At 35.3% G+C, this 17,391-nt stretch overlaps 1 protein-coding gene across 8 annotated transcripts in view; it reads right to left on the bottom strand.

The window, feature by feature from the left end:
- The window catches only part of LOC135197716 (N-acetylated-alpha-linked acidic dipeptidase 2-like), a 142,661-nt gene that overhangs the window by 9,784 nt on the left and 115,486 nt on the right, over positions 1–17,391 (bottom strand). Inside the window, exons 1-11 of one of the 8 annotated variants that reach the window (XM_064224758.1) lie at positions 13,040–13,106; positions 9,135–9,224; positions 8,869–9,002; positions 8,511–8,570; positions 5,512–5,611; positions 4,466–4,622; positions 3,349–3,480; positions 2,922–3,044; positions 1,669–1,858; positions 944–1,034; positions 362–537 (exon numbers count right to left, since the gene is read on the bottom strand). In XM_064224758.1, the coding sequence (XP_064080828.1) occupies positions 362–537; positions 944–1,034; positions 1,669–1,858; positions 2,922–3,044; positions 3,349–3,480; positions 4,466–4,622; positions 5,512–5,611; positions 8,511–8,570; positions 8,869–9,002; positions 9,135–9,202 (1,231 nt within the window). In that variant the 5' untranslated portion in view covers positions 9,203–9,224; positions 13,040–13,106. Of the gene's footprint in view, positions 1–361; positions 538–943; positions 1,035–1,668; positions 1,859–2,921; positions 3,045–3,348; positions 3,481–4,465; positions 4,623–5,511; positions 5,612–8,510; positions 8,666–8,868; positions 9,003–9,134; positions 9,225–10,183; positions 10,401–11,954; positions 12,177–12,992; positions 13,016–13,039; positions 13,107–17,391 lie in introns of those variants that run through there. The other 7 variants (XM_064224759.1, XM_064224757.1, XM_064224752.1 and 4 more) reach the window with 7 other exon arrangements.

The following is a 17,391-nucleotide window of genomic DNA, read 5'->3' as shown; positions in this document are numbered from 1 at the left end:
ACTATAATTAGTAATTCCTTATTATGCAAGCTTCTTTCGCTGGAAATAGTTATTTGTTAAGAATCAAAAACAAAAGCATTAACAAGGAGCTCAGTACCACAACAAAGCAAAGCGACATTTTTAAAAATTGGAAGGAAACACATTCAACTTTCTGAAAAAGTTGAACAGCAATAACTTTGTTATTTTTCACATTAGAAAGTTAATATTTTTCCAAATGAAAGCTTAACAAAAGTCACTTGGAATGCATCAAACCATATTTCAGTGTGATGCACATCAACTTTGTTATGACAGAAAAACTTTTTCAAGAAATAAAAAAAATGCTGTAAATACTTCAAACTTTGAAATGTAACAACAAACCCACCTGGCTCCTCTACTCCTGTAATTGTCCCAATAACATTGAAAATACTGGCATTAGCAGAACTTGTGTGCACTGATAGCTGTGTAGTCCACGATGGATTTCGTAAGCCAGGACCAAGACGATATTCAATGTCTAATCCACCTTGCCATTCATCAGGAGCCTTTTCTCCTCCCAAGTGTCTGTTATAAATTACAAAATGTTTGATAGAAATTCAATGGTCCCGTACTGCACTGAAAAAGTACTACTTTAAAGATTCTGAAATTAGAACAACTTGGAAAAGCTCAACTCATAGTCTATAATATATGAATGAAGTTCTTTTATGTTTTTATTTTCAATGGTCACCTGCTGGCACAACATTTAGAATGATCCAGCATTAAGTTGGCCTGATAAATCCATGACTAATAGATTTCAACTGCATCAAGATCTAATTTGCTTTGTTCATGGACAATAAATGAAACTTACAAAACACAGAGAAATAATAACATCACTCTTTATTCAATAGACACTCTAAATCTTGCTTATATCACAGTAGTGATTTATATTATGAAGAATTATCAGAAAAGTGCATCTCATGACAAAACTTACTTGAAAATTTGAAGAGCATCAGTATAACTAATTGGCTGGACTGGAATCTTTGGAATAGCTGCTTCTTCTTCAGGAATTCTGAAAGCACTCTCTGATAAAGAGAAATTTCACATTACTATTACAAATATGAACTGACTCCCCAAACCTCACAACTGACCTAGATATGATTCAAAGACAGGCACTTATGTATATACATAATGTACTACCAGACATTCTACTCAAATATTAAAGGACGTACAGCACTGTAATACTAGCAGCATTTTCAATATAATTAAAATAAAGTCACATAGAAACAGATGCTGATCCCCAAGAAAGTAAGAGTAGTAGATTTAGAACCTCATAAACTGTATTTAATCTTGGTTAGTCAGCTAATAGATTCACTTGATTTTGGGTTTGCTTTCTGAAATACTGTATTGTAACTTGAACAAATGTACAAAAATATGACAAAAGGCTGTTTGTCACAGCTGCCCTAGGAGTGAAGACATTGCTTTCTATTCATTTTATCACATCATGATAAACTTGGGCAATTAATATGTTAAATTCCTCAGTCTGAAAAAGTTTCCAATCATAGGGAAAAAAATCAAAGCCCATTCAGCTTATGATCTAATTCATTCTTGCACATCTGGAGGAAAGAAACCAAAGTATTCTCAGGTGACACTGCTCCATTTAAACAAAACCTGGGAGATTCCATATTGTAACAAACACAGTTTTCACTTGCTTCTTACCAATAGAAGGGTAGAACGGAGTCAATGGATCGCCATTATTTAAGTAAGTTGTGCCTAGCTGGACAGCTTCCATGGGGTCATATACAGTATTTGGGTAGGTAACATTTGGAGTACATCCATCTGGACATACGTTGGCTGGATCAGAGTATAGCAACACTCCTGCAGCGCCTCTAACCTCTGCATTCAACACCTACAAGAGGCACACTGTATATAACCTCTGCATTCAACATCTATATGAGATACGCTGTATACACACCTGATTTCAGAAAACAAAACTACGTATTTATATGGAGATCAAAGGGGTCACAGTGAAAAGACCCTTAATAGAAAAATCACTGGAAATGTTATCTCTGAGCAAGGGACAATCATAACCTCCATTACTAATTAAAAAGCATTGACCTCTCACTTTTGACTAATGACAGGGTAAAGTGTCACACTGGAAAATTGAAGCCTCAGGTGATAATGCAATTTTCTTACAGCAGGGATTTGGTAGATCAGTCAGCAACCAACTATCAAAACTAAGCACTAAGATTTTTCACTTCACTGTCACAGTTGCATTTTCACCACAATCTTGAAAACTTCTCGGGTAGGTTTTGTACAACTAACAGTTATGGGGATACAACTGACAGTTATGAGAATAATGTTATGCACAACAATCAGTTTACTGTTATAAAATCTTGAGAAAAAACCACATCAGTGAGCACAGTATAAAAAATGGAAAATCTAGCCCTGTACTATTTGACAATAACTACATTATAATGCTTTAGCAGCACAGTCTTGAACTATATACTCCGCATTGTATGTACACCATGAATAATTGTTAGTAAAACCTAGTCTGCAGAGTCTGCAGATATTGCAAGTACTAAAGATAGCAAATCTGCCTTTTCAAAAAGCTATGTTACACATGCATTAAGAGTGATTATAGACCAAGACATTTCCCTCTAACACTCCATAATTGACATTCTTGTACTGCAAGTACTATACCAATGATTCTCCAAATCCTTGCCAAGCTTGTGATTAAGGTGGAACAAGAAATCACTTGTTTGTTTGTTTGTTTGAATGGTGTTTTTACATTCCATGGAACCAGTGGTTATTCAGCAACAGGACCAACGGCTTTATGTGACTTCCGAACCACGTTGAGAGTGAACTTTTATCACCAGAAATACACATCTCTCACACCTAAGGAATCACTTGTAAGCACACAAATGCTTCTTACAGTCAGTAATAGAACACTGAAATCTGAATGCCCTTACTTGATTTGCTCTGAAGATGTCACCATATCTAGTGAGAACAATGCTCCCATTTACAGACACATTCTGGCTCTGAAGGTAATCATAGTCTTCTTCTCGCCCAAAATAAGCATATACAATGTCAGCCTGGAATTGCAAAATGATAAATTAAGAACAGTACCTGTATGCATGCTGGAATAAAACTATAGTGAAAATCCACATTCAAAACACCTGAGTAATCAAACGTTTCTTTGCAAAACTTACAGTGGTCTCTGAAATCATTTAACAGTAGCTATGGAGGAGGAAGCACTAAGCTGTTAAGAGTAAAGACTACCTGTAACGAAAAATTGAAGATGTACAACATTCAAGAGGTCTAAAACACAAGATCATTCAAGTTTGAACACTAGACTAAACCTACAACAGCATCAGAAACATAGCGTTTGATGCATACCACAACTTCCCCAGGAGCAGAGTACGCATTAAAGTTTTGAAAGACATCTGGATGATCTTCTCCTGGCCCTAAAGGCGTCTGATGACAATGAGACGTCCAGCGTACCATCCCTTGGTCATCAATGATCTTCACCTGAAGATTACAAGAAAAGGGAATGTCTCACTAAATGCAGTATGCACTACAGATAAGCCATTACTGGGCTGAAAATAAAAAGCATAAGCATTCAAATATATGAGTATCAATCAACCAATGCTCAGTGCAAAAAATTATATTAATTGCAATGTACAATAAAAACACTATATACAAGCAGTCCCCAGGTCACGACGGGGGTTCCGTTCTTGAGACGCGTCGTAAGCCGAAAATCGACGTAAGCCGGAACATTGTAAAAAATCCTAAGAAAATCTTACTTTTAATACTTTGGGTGCATTGAAAACTATGTAAACTGCATTCTTATTGCATTTTTCATAAAAATAAACCTTAAAATATTGATTATTTTGCATTTTTGGTGTCCTATTTCAGCTGCCAGATGAGCGTTGTAGGCGTCGTAACCCTTGAACATGCGTCGTAACCCTGGAAATAATGTCTGATGAATATAATTGAGAAGTGCCTTAACCTCAGAACATCGTAACCCACACCCGTCGTAACCCCGGGACTGCCTGTACTATATTTCCGATTATTTTTCTTAAGCCTAACGATTACACGATAAAGTGACTTAACATCCTCTTGCTGTAAACCAATACAAAATGAATCTTATAGCTAAAGATAAGGACTAAAATATAGTTTCTATAAAACTTATTCTGAAAAAAGCATGTTGACTTCAAAACAGTTTATGCACAGAAATTCTGACAAGCGTAAAAAGATGGAATGGTTATATATGCCATAAAACCTGTGTGGCTTTGTGAATGATTTCCATTTTGACAATTCAGAGGTCTAATGAAAGATCTTCTCCAGTGCAAGTAACAGTTCTTAATAGTAGATATTCTCTATAACCACATTATTTAGTAAGGAAGTATTTTCATATTCAGATAGTATGCCCTTCATGAATGACCAAATATTTTTCAGCATCACTTTTGAGCAATAAACATTTGAAGTCTCATAACTCTGACCAAGTACTTACAGTGTTATTCTTCTTCCTGTCTGGGTATGACAGGAGAACAGTGTAAGGAATTAGGTTAACTGTATCCAGTCCTTGATCTGTCCAAACTTGAGCAACCCACTTTGCTTGCCTGGTGTCTGCTTCTGTGCCAGCAGTGTGAGGTTCTGATGTGAGGTACCTGAAGAGATGTTGGCAAAACAAGCATGTGACTTTCAGGCTTTGACAGACAGCTCGGCAATAAGTAAATTGCACATCATATTAACAAATACTAGTATCTAATATTTCTGATCATAAACATGTGCTGTACATATCACAAAATTAGCTCTAGACAAAGTAGTTATATATTTCAAACAAAAACAGGAGATAATTGCTTTAATAAATGAATCCTTTGACTATACGTATCTATTTATTTTAGAAATAACATTATCTAAAGTGATCAAGGACGGGACAAAGAAAGAATTCATCTTTGGCACAGAATCTACTAAGTATCATTAAACTATGAAAGTAGGCAATCTATGGAGTATAACTGTGCTGTGACCAGAGATAATGAGTTAAAAAAGCCACAATTATGTACGTATATGACACTGTATTTTATCCAAATACATAAAGGTTAAAAAAAGGAAGAGTTCAACCGTTTACACAATGGCCCACTTCAACCAAGAGGCCCACTGTGTAAACTGTCGAAAGCTTACTTTTTTAACCTTCTTATACCAGGAATAAATATAGTATCATATACAGTACATAACTGTGGCTTTTTTAACTCATAATGTAGGCAATCATTTGTTTTAAAAAACCTTGAGAAATTGGCCCATTTTACTGATAAATTGCACACAGTAGTACTATCATCATGAACATAACTATAAAGTATATAAATTTATGAAACCAATGAGACTCTCACTGGGTTTGCCTAAAAAGTGTGTTCTTAATGAAAACTGAAAATGGAACCAGGGAGAATTAAGAACTCAGGTAGGTAGAGGAGAAAAGACCAAAGGGAACAGATGAAAACCTCAAAGCACACTACAAGCAGTACCTCTAGGAAGATCTAGTCTGTCACTGTCTGACAGTACCTTAAAGTTTCCAATATGGCATCTCCACTGGTTTCTTGAAGAATCACGTTCTCTGGGTCAAGTTGTATATCTCGTTTTCTGTGATGCCTTCCTAAAACGACTAAAAAACACAAATACAATATCAGTATTGTAAGTGATAAGTGATGGTTAAGTAAATTACTATTCCCAAGAGTATTTATAACTGGCAAGGTGTTTTCTGAAATTCCACTTACACTAAATATTAAAAGTAATTATGCAACACAGTAATCACAAATAATGAATTATCTTTACTTTTAAGAACCCAAAGATCAAGGTAAGGTCATCGTCAATTCATTCTATTTGCAACAGAGTAATAATCATTATTAACCACAAATAAAATTTAAAACCTCTCGATTACTGGTGATTACTGGAGAGGAGCAAGCTACCATGGCTGGAAACAACAGTACATATTAATTCCTTCTATCAAAGGTAGCAGAGTATAAAGGAAAACAAATTTATCAAGAATTTAATATCATAAGAGGAACTGTCTTTACTGACTTGCAGCATATTTAAAATAACTGCAATGTAACTAATACAAGTATTCTATATATTGAGAAAAAGTGAGTACACAACAGCAGACGTGAGACAAATGACAAAGACTGCAAATATAAACACTCCTGAAGCCTCAGAAGTTTTGACAACCAACCTTCCATTCGCTCCAGAACAAAACACTGAAAACCTTGATGTATATACAATAAAAGGTGCCAATTTAACAATGGCACTACATAATATGTTCATGCCTCAGGAAGAATGGTGACTGTACAATGCCTTGTCTTATACAGCAGTTAGTACTTGTTATTTAGTGCTCTTTTTATAAAGAATCCTAATGATTAGTATTGCGGTTCTGGAACATTTTAAAACTATATTGGCGCATCAAGCAATGAAAGCATTTTTCAGAATTATTTGGAATTTACCATCAAATGGTAATTCATATTTTAAAAAAATCTATCTGAAACAATGGTATAGTTAAGTAACTGAAAGAAATGGCCCTGCAACATAAAAATAAAAAACGAATTCTTTACATACTGTGTACGTATCTTAACTAAGTTCAAGTTCACTTGTTGAGCTTAAAATTAACTAAATTCTTACAAACTCAAGTGTGACCTCTCGATGTTTAAGGAAAGTGATCAATGCTGATATCAGACAAAAATATAACAGTAAATACAAAGCAAGAATTCACATCGTGATATGGAAAAAGGCAACATAAAATAAATATAATTCACTTTAAATGTATAAAGATGGCTCAAAGCATCTGTTAAAAATGTTTGCAAACAGGCATTTCTTGCACCTTCTAAATGCTGTGTAGATGTGAGAAGCTAGATACAAAACTGCATTCTGTATGAGTAAGTACAACCACTATGAGTGATACAATTGCTCTTGACTGCTTTGTGTAATATATCCCATGTAGTATTAATCTACATGTAACTGTGCAAAATAAGAGTTCACATTTAAAAAAGTAAATAGTTCCTGCACAGTGACATTTAGAATGTGAGACTGAATAAATATACTGGTATTTCTCTTTTTAGAAAAAAACAGAAATGGAGCAATATCCACAGACAAATTTAATGTACTACTGCAAATGTGCTGGGAGAACAAAAATGGGATGAGATAGGTCAGCTTCAGTGAAAGTAAATCTGATTTAGAAGTATAAAAAGATGTCACTGTAAATGTAGCGTTAATTAAAAAAACAAAGCTGTGTTAAAGAGGACAAAAAAAAAAAAAAAAAAATGACGAAGCAAGCAAAGCTTCACGAAAGGGTTCCTGGAATGTGTCCTGCTAAAAAATTTAAAATATTTACAACAATTTCAGCACAATTTCACAAATCAGAGTAACAATGTGCATTAATCTTCACAAGTAGTAGGGAATGAGGCCAGAAACAAAATTACAATTTAACTGTTAAAAATCTAGGTTAACTGATGATGCTATTTTGTCACAGTTCATTCATATCCATACAGTGAGCAATCACTCAAGAAGGAACTGCTATACAATGAGTAAAAATTACTGGGCAGAAAATATGTCAAGTTGCTAGGAGGGTTCCCTGGGTATAACAAAGCAAGAATGATCTTACAGGGAAAAATACTGGTAATAAAATACATCTAGGTCACATATAAAGAAAATGGTAAGAAATAAAGGACAGTAAATCTAAAAATTAAGTCCACATCATATGAGGTCTTGTATTTCCTAACGAGTGGCTGCAGCCTATTTCAACTTCCTTCTTGATCATTTCTCACATTGTGAGAGCTGGGTTCTCAAACTACCTACTAAAGCTGCCTAATTATCTTAATACTATCCATGAACGACATGTCCCACTGAGGTACCAGACACCTAAAAAAGAAGGGTCCCAATTAAAGTTTACAGACCGTGCTAAATAATCCACTGTTTCATGGATTTAAAATAACACAATTGGCACTGAATCTGTCACCTTCCAGAAGCTGAGTAACAGTGCAACAGAAAAACTATAATCCTTCATAGCTAAGTGACCTCGACCACTAGGTTATACCACAGGGCAACAAGAAGATGGCAGATGACAACCTGATAGCAAAATTGGGTAAAAGAGGGCTTAGCATCCAGACTGAAGAAGGACAGAGCCATAACATAAATCAGGTAGCACCAGATGTGTTTGCTTATCAATAAGGTAGCACTGTGTACACACTTGCTTATAAATCAATTAGCATTACTACTAATTCCCTCATTCATTAATGAACTAAAGTTGTTTCAGACCTCATTTCACTCTAGTACTGGTAATAAATGCACTTTAAAACTAAGTCTTGTATATCAGTAAAACTATTGTAAATACGCTATGGGATTCTGTGAAATACAGTACGTACATGTATGTCCAATGTTAACATGGTACTGCACAGTATATTTTAAGCCTTACACATGACAGCATTTACACGTAACAAAGATCAGTTCAGTGAACAATCCATGAAATATGAAGAACACAAATCAAGCCATGAGAATGCTCAAATGAATTAACTGACCTGGAACTTCATTATTAACATGCAGGCCATTCAAGGAATTATGCATAAAGGGCACAAAGTCTGTCCAAGGAAAAAGAAACGGGATTAACCGTGTTTCCAAATTAACAACTGTGTATCCTAGTAGCTCCAGTGATGATCAGTGTACGTAATACAACCTGTAGTTTATCAAAAGTAATATAAAAGTCACAGAAGAAGAATAATTGCAATGCTTTCAGATGTGTTTAATTTTCTAACAAATTGTCATACATTAAATATATTTCCTAAACAAGTGAACCTATAATCTTGGAAGTCGATATTTTCAAAATCTGCACAAAAGAATACGGTTTCTCCAACACATCATAAAACATAATCTACTTACTTGAAAGAAGAATTAAGGAGAAAGTTGTCAGCAGTAAGATGAGAATGCTAATACAAAAGGTACGATTTCTTTCAGTTAATAAGGCCCGGACACACCCTGAAGTAGGATGGCAGTTTCTTGGCCTGGCATTATTTCTGTCGGGGTAAAAAGCGGGAAAAAAAGATAATAGTGAGCATTCATCTTTTATAAACATTGTTTATGTGTTAAAACTGTCACGCTCCCACATTCACAGCAAGACTGATGTTGCCTCTAAATGGAACACTTACCGTGTATGGGGTAAAAATGACGTTGAAGGTGTTTCTAGCAAGACGCTTGTTAAATCTTCACTTGACATTTTGAGTAGGTGTGGGCTTGCACTGAAATGATGAAAAGCTATGTCAAATTACTTCACACAGGTCAAGGCCTCAAATAAAAGGAAAAAACAACATTTTGATCCTTGGCATGATAGCATACCTGTTCCTTAGAATCTAAAAACTACATGCTTTTAAAATACTTGCAGTAGCAGCTCATACTTAAGTTTCATAAAGAAGTTGTGTACATACTCAGTTCTCTCTTTATATGTTCATTTATTTTCCAGCTACAAACATATGTACTTCAAATGAATGCATGACCTATAAAAACTTTCTATCTATTGTTGTGCATGCCATTACAAGCCTTAAATTACATAACATTTTACATAATCCTTTTCTCTTTCTTATAATTAACGATAAACCAAGGGAGTCATAAATCTTAGGGTCATAATTGTTTTAACTTGAATAACCCAAGAAAATTTTTTAAACTAAGATGGGTTAGGGTTATATAATGTATCCAATGAAGTTACAAACCACTTTCTTCCTACATGGGTAAATTGGTTACTCAAAAGATCCACTAACTGACTGAAACATATTTTGGGTTACTGGCACCACAACATCGCTGATCGCTGATGCTGTTATCAATACTTATTGACACAACAAAATTCTTAAAGACTCAGGACCCAAATAAATTACAATAAAAACATTAGAAATGTACCATACAAAACAAAGTTCATTCAAAGTATTTAGGCCCAACTTCTGAACCGTATTCATAAATGCCATTTGTATCATAAATAACATCCCCTCTAAAAACCCTAGTGAGGATGTACCTGAAATCTCCAACCACAAGTCTAGGATTCCATGATAACAAGATGGAGGGATCCAACCATTACATGCCTTCTTAGGCACTTTATGGTTGGCTCCTTCCATCAAGGAGAAACAAAGCAAAATCTAGGTTCTCATTCTGTCTGCATTCACAACTCATCACCCAAATAAACTTTAAATTTCGGAATAAAACAATGTACAGTAGTATTACTAAGTATACAGTATACTTAGTCTCTTGGCTTTCCCATGAAAACGTATCCTTCGGTGACAGCCACCAGCGGTCCAATGAAAATAGAATATGAATGCAGAGGTTAATAAAGGCAGAAAAGTTAGACTGGGCAGTGGGAGTTTGGCGACTATATTTTCCCATGACTGGCCAAGTGTTTTAGTGGTTATCTGCATTTTTATATGCAGTTCGAAATGTCATCTTACCTCGTGAGATTTTATGGCAAACAGCTTACTGCTATCCAATTAATATAGAAATGTAACTGTATTCAAGTATAACAACCATTTCTTGGGATATCTGACTATTTCTTGCCTTATTTAGTTAGCACAAATTTACTACCAGTAATTAAATAAACCATCCACAAAAACTTTAGTTAGCTGCTTTAGGATTAAATAATAATAATAATACTAATAAGCACATTGATTTTTTATTTGGTAGGCGACTCGTTTTATTTGTGTTATCAGCTCTACTGTGCAAATATGGAGTTGATTTTGTTACACTGCAATTAAAATTTTTACATTAAGAAATGACGTAGCTATCCTACATCACTGTGTAATTCATTTAACACTGTAGTTTTCAACAGCACAGATCCTTCTGAAACTGGAAATATATATTATATTTTCGAGGTTTTGATTAGATTCCAATAAATACAACATTCATTTCTGTCGTAGCTGCTTGGGTAACCTGGTTTTCGAAAGGCCATACCATGACATTCAGGCTGAGTAAAATATAGGACGCACACCTGACATAAGATTAGGTGGTAGATCTAGCGTACTATTTCGCGGCGGCCTCGACTAAGGCAGTTGCGGTTTTTCTATGCAGTTTTACCTCCTGAACAAGAATTTTAAGTAATATTTATTCGGACGACTGTAATTAACCCCTGGGGGCCAGTGCTAAACACGGCGAAATACATTGGACGCCCCAATCCCTAGTGGATGTCGTATCCGCGGTTACGTTCTTTGCAGTCCGCGCGGAACTATTCTGTAGAATTACCGATTACTAGGTTACTGTAACATTCTGATGTTTTACTTATTTTGCGTTTCATCCGGCGATAAACCCAGCTTCGCGATGGACGCCCCCTAATATCACTAGCTATAGCCTAGGCGGGTTGTGGTAGGTTAACCAGAACTATCCAACGAAAATTACTTAAATACCTGTAAGAGAGACCATAGCAATATCTCATGTTTCACAATGATTGGTTAGATTGTACATACTTACCAAAATTTTATGATAGTAATAGGCCTATAATTAGTGAGATCTTACTGAATAAAAAAAAAAGAAAGCAAATAGGTTAGTTTGATATCCTTAAAAAAAATAATTATAATAAATATATATGGTTACTTTTTAATCGGCTGGTTCCTTACAGTACACTAGCCTATGTTCAATCAAGACAATAATGATATATTTAGGGCTATAATCCAATATGGCAAAAAAATATTTAAAGAAAACTAGGTATATATACTACGTATACCTACCTACCTATATTTAGCCTGTTATGTCAGCTATTAATACTACATTTAGAGTTAACTAAAGAGCTCAGCAGATCATTCCACCATGTTAACAAAGAAAAAAAACTGTATTTTCAGACTTAAAAAGATAAATCCATTAATAAGAGCCTTCAAGAAATAGCCATACCCTAAGCTACATTTGAATATGCACAGTAATATACTACTATAACTTAGGCATATGTGAAAAAATTCTAATTTGCAATATCTAGCCCCAACATTTAAAAAATGATTCTTTACTTTACGTGTACATCTGCTCGCTTTCCTTAGATATCCACCGCTGTTATTACCGTAATTCCATCACACGTACACTGTAATTCGGGTACAAAATATACACTCACATACACTTCGCCCGATATGACACAGCGATCAGCTGGGCCGCGTTCAGAAGGGTTTGTTTTTAAAGTTGCGAATTTCACAGGTCGGTGGTTTCGGGCAGGTTGTGAACGGAGCTTAAAAATACACCACACATTCACAATCAATTTACCTAAACCTAAGTTGTTTTACACAGAATATCTTATAAAAGGATTAAGACGTCCGATTACGTGATGACTCTACGCTTAAACGATGACATTCGATCATTTTCGTATCGTTCAACAGGTTTCCGCGTGCATGGGATGGCTAGTGAACGAAACCGATTGCTAAGCAATTCTGAATTCCTCACAAGACTATATAAAAGATAGCTCGTCACCTCGACATTTTTTATTTCATTTTTGACATGGAATTTACCACTGCTGGTATCAGAATAAGATAGGCAAAGTCTAAAGAAGGAATTTGTAATAACAAATCATGTAGCTACACTGGTATGTTTCGCATAGCACATTTGCACGAGTTAATCCAGAAATAGAACAGAATAAAAGTTGCAAAATTGTATATATAAAATCAGACAAACTTAAATTCAGACAACTGAATCACTTTGAGATTTTATTCGGACAACAAAACCAGTTTTCAAATTTAGTTCAGACAACTGAATAAGTTTGAGATTTTATATCACAAGAACTAATTACGTACAGATCGTTGCTCAAATATAAGTAAATTAAGTATAAATCAAACATCACTAAGTATCAAATAAATGCGAATGCTATATACTAGCCGTCACAATCACTTATTTTCCCCCTAGTATTTAAAGATCCAAGGCGTGTATAAAATAATAATTAAAAATAATTCTATGAAGTTTGGGAATATCTATACTGCATTTTATTGCTGTTGTAAAACAACTGTTCGCATATGATGCAGATAAGAATATTCGACACTTTAAAGGCATTCATAATTACGTACAATGATTGCTACACCAATGAATATTGTCTTCTCTGTCACCAACCTACCTACATCAGTACGGCCGAATCGGTAAAGTGTGTGCAGAAAGTCTCTAAATTAGGCTTCTTTTGTACTTTTTTTTTCTTATCAACTCATCGACAATAACATGAGTTGGCAACACCAAGATCTAGAAACCATCGAGAAGGTTCCATTGTTTCCATCTGCAGTGCAATCTGTTATCTTTCAATGTTTCGTTTTATTTTATTACTGATTAAGATTATTTTTTGTTCCAGAATCCCACCTATTCTATCCCCTGCCCCACCTGATAAGAGGTGAAAAAATGTTAAGGATAAAAAACTACTAAGATGGCAACACGCCTCTCGGAATATAACTTAAAAGGACCAAAAACGTTGCATTTGTGTCAACAAATTAATTGATTTTATCAGTGTTTTAATTATTCATACAGTTATTACGGTTTAGCGATAACTAATATCAAAGCCCTTTTAGCCAGAGTAGATCGCTGTTTACAGGATAATATGTCGTAATTAAATAAAAAGGTAAAAAAGGAACTTTGGGATATAGCGCTAGACTCAAGTGTTTTTCTCTCAAATGTTCGAAGTCCATGAACCGTTATTGTTCTTTAAAGAATTGAATTCTTAGCGTTGAAAAACGTGCTTCCTCTTGAACCCTGATTAAATGCTTAACTTTATAAATACTATCAATGCACACTCACTGATCCCAGTTTCTCGTGGCGTGGTATACTCTGGATGTAAGTGGTTTGAGACTAGTAAAACACTCCGCTTTTTTTTTCTTCTTATCTTATCAAGGTCATCTCAGTGAAGATTCTGTAAAAAACAACCAGAGAGTGTTTACTTTATATCTTCTCGGACCTTGGCTACTACCCTGGGAAACGGCCAAGGAGGTTTTTTTTTTCTTTGTTTTTGACAATGTTACGTTTTATTTTGTTTTTATCTTTATTTTTTAATTTCTGTACTCTGAAATCGCGACAGATACCGGGCGGTACAGCTGCATGTGCCAAGGTCAGCTGCTTATAATCATTCACCTGTGGAATGTTTCTTTCTATTATACGTTCCCCTGCATTCCCAAGACTGGTATAGGAATATGAAATTTAGGGCAGGCGCTGGGACCTATATGAGGTTTGAAAGGTGTAACAGGCGGGAAAACTCGTAGTTACACCCGAATCCATTATGAGAGGGTAGAAAGTAGTAAGCTGGAAGAGTACTAGCTATATAAACGGACGTAGGCCTACATTCACAGGAATGAAAGGTGTTGCAGTTAGGGTGCGTATGGACGCCGTAAAGAACCTTGAAGTAATATCTACGGTGTACCTCAAGATAGCCATCGATCAGTTACGGAGGTCGTTAGCATAAATCCCTATTTGTGGCAACCAATTTCATTACGGGTAGCCATGCCGACTCGGGTCCTTTCATGATGTAGCGCTTTGGTTGGTATCTTAGTCTTATAATGATTAACAGTTCACACCAAGCTTACAGAGCGCGAGGTGCCTTCGTTTCGAGGGAATATTTATTGGACGTCTGGGGTCACAAAAGAAGAGAATGATATGTTATGTTTGCTTGTTTTACTAGCTTGATTTTATATACAGCCTTCCACAGGGATGATTCCTTCTCTGCTGGGCCCTTGTATATTATATAATTGTCTTTTATAGAGTTTTCTCGTCAGTAGCATCGTACCTCCTGCAGAATAGGAGAGACTTTAGTTCTTTTGTTAAAATTTGCTTTATTCTTGTATGATCTTCATTCATTTCAGACTTCACTAATCCCGGGAAATGTCTTTGAACTAACCCCCAAGGGAGAAAGGAATAATTACGAAGCGATTAAGATATCAAAGCTATTGTAGACACTTGGCGACGATAGCACAGATAAGACACGTCAAGGGCACATCTGCAAGAGAGCAGATTGGGGGGCAATGCGAACACGGACGGAGGTACAGCAAAAAAAAAAAATAAATAAATAAATAAAAAAATAAAATAAATAAATAAATAAAAGGTGTTGCAACTTCCTCATCTTTCTGTATTTCCCTTTACCTTCTCAATAGCACCTTAGTGGGCTTGTTCCCTATGAATAGGGTTCATCTTCTGGATAATAATAATAATAACAATAGTACTAATAATCATACTATAATGGGCGTAATGTCTGTCTGTCTGTCTGTCATTCAATCACGGCCAAACTGCTGCTCAGATGGGCATGAAACTTGGCAGGGTTATGGTGGGGACTCCTAAGATGGTTTGTAATGGGGTTTCATCCAACCTACCCACCTCCTTTGTAGGGGGTGGGGGTGAGAAGGGATTCCTTGAAACGGAGCTGTTTCTGGTCGGGAAACGAGGCTGGTTATTCCCATAGACTTAGCTAATTTACGATTTTTCATGCATAATTTCTGTACAACTTCCCCGGAGAAAGTCGCGAATATTTCAGCTCGGACACAATAGAAGATGAAAATTATCATCAATATCCGCAAGATTTTTTGAATAACTTAAATCCATCGGGACTGCCAGTGCACAAAATAACGTTGAAGAAGTACTGCCCGGTAATGTTGCTTCGGAATTTCGATCCTGCCAATGGACATAATAAAAAGGAAACTGACAAGTTCCTACTTTCTACTCTTTTTTGGAAGACACAGGATCATAAGAGCATTTATCAGTAGCCATGACTCACTGACATACAAGTTGCGTCTTTGCAGTAACATAATGAAAAGAAAGATACTTTATTATTCATATCACCGTGCAAAGTAATTGACAAAGAAACGAACCAATCAAGATCCCTGTTCTGTTAAATGAAAGTCACTGACGAAAGAGAGAGAGAGAGAGAGAGAGAGAGAGAGAGAGAGAGAGAGAGCCATTTAACGACATTAATGCACTACAATTTTATCATTTTATCTTACTATCGAAAAATGAAAGAGAGAAAGAGAGAGGAGATAATTTGTGATTTGAGAGCTAAGTAATCCGATAATCCCATCACCGTCTTCGTTACTTGACTTACATTGAAAGAGAGAGAGAGAGAGAGAGAGAGAGAGAGAGAGAGAGAGAGAGAGAGAGAGAGGGTAAACAATATTGAATACGAATTTCTTTACGTTCATTGATCGTCCCTTCATTTACTTTAAGAGAGAGAGAGAGAGAATATCATTAAAAGAGGGGAAACAACAATGAATAAGAATTTCTCTGCGTTCAGTGATCGTCCCTTGAATTACATTACGAGAGAGAGAGAGAGAGAGAGAGAGAGAGAGAGAGAGAGAGAGAGACTATTCGTGTAATCGCCCTTATTTTAATATTGCTGAACAAATAGTACATATAAATTTTTCACTTCTGCACCCATATTTTATCACCCATCGTAGATGGGTAAGTTTGCTAGTAATAATAACAATAATTGTGAATATGACAGTGATTTTGATGAACTTCCTATCAATAAAACTCTCTTTAGATTTAAACTACAATATTTTGCAATACCCAACTTCTTGCACTTTGCCATTTCTGGGTTTCTTACTGAAGCACCAGATGGCCCCCCACCCTTTTTTTGTTGTTGCTAGAATTGGCTGTCAAGGACTCGTGATGATATCAGCATTTAATCAGCTATAATATAAAGTGACTGTTGTTGTTGTTGCTAGACTAGTATATATATATATATATATATATATATATATATATATATATATATATATATTATATATCTATATATATATATATATATATATATATATATATATATATATATATATATATATATATATATATATATATATATAGGCAGTGGTGCTTAGTGACTTAAATGTTAGGAAACTGATGATTTGAAAGGCTTTTTATTTTTTATTATAAGTTAGTAAACAATATATGTGTAAAAAGGATATAACGATGACGATTTGCTCGATGTTATAATCATTGGTTGACTGAGGCAGAGGATGAAACAAGTTGTTCAGTTTGGAGATAAAAGTGAGGGTGAAGATCTGGCTATAAATGCAGCTAAGACAAGTGAGTTTAATAAGATTTTGACTGAGAAGTAAGTTAAAGTAATTTATAAGGCCCTACCCCCAAAAAATGCAAAAATGTACTAGGACCATTAGAATATAAGCGAAAGAAGCCCACAAAATTCCAAGATGGGGTCATACAGTAGGGAGCGTTCGAAGTTAGATAACGGAACGAAGAAGGAATGCGAGCGAAAAATAAACAGAAGATATCCATAATCAGATAAAAAGATCGCTGCTTTTACAGGCATTCTTCAAGTGCACCAACAGGAGAGAGAGAGAGAGAGAGAGAGAGAGAGAGAGAGAGAGAGAGAGAGAGAGAGAGACATTCTTCTTGAATCGTATCGAAACTGATGCTTGGTTTAAAGGTCTGAGAAAGTTTTTGTTTTTCATTTCGCGTTCCCAACTTATATTTGTCTTTTTTAAA

This window comes from Macrobrachium nipponense, chromosome 21 (genome assembly GCF_015104395.2).
Source record: "Macrobrachium nipponense isolate FS-2020 chromosome 21, ASM1510439v2, whole genome shotgun sequence".
Classification (NCBI taxonomy): Eukaryota; Metazoa; Arthropoda; class Malacostraca; order Decapoda; family Palaemonidae; genus Macrobrachium; species Macrobrachium nipponense.
This window is presented reverse-complemented; position numbering and strand designations above follow the sequence as displayed.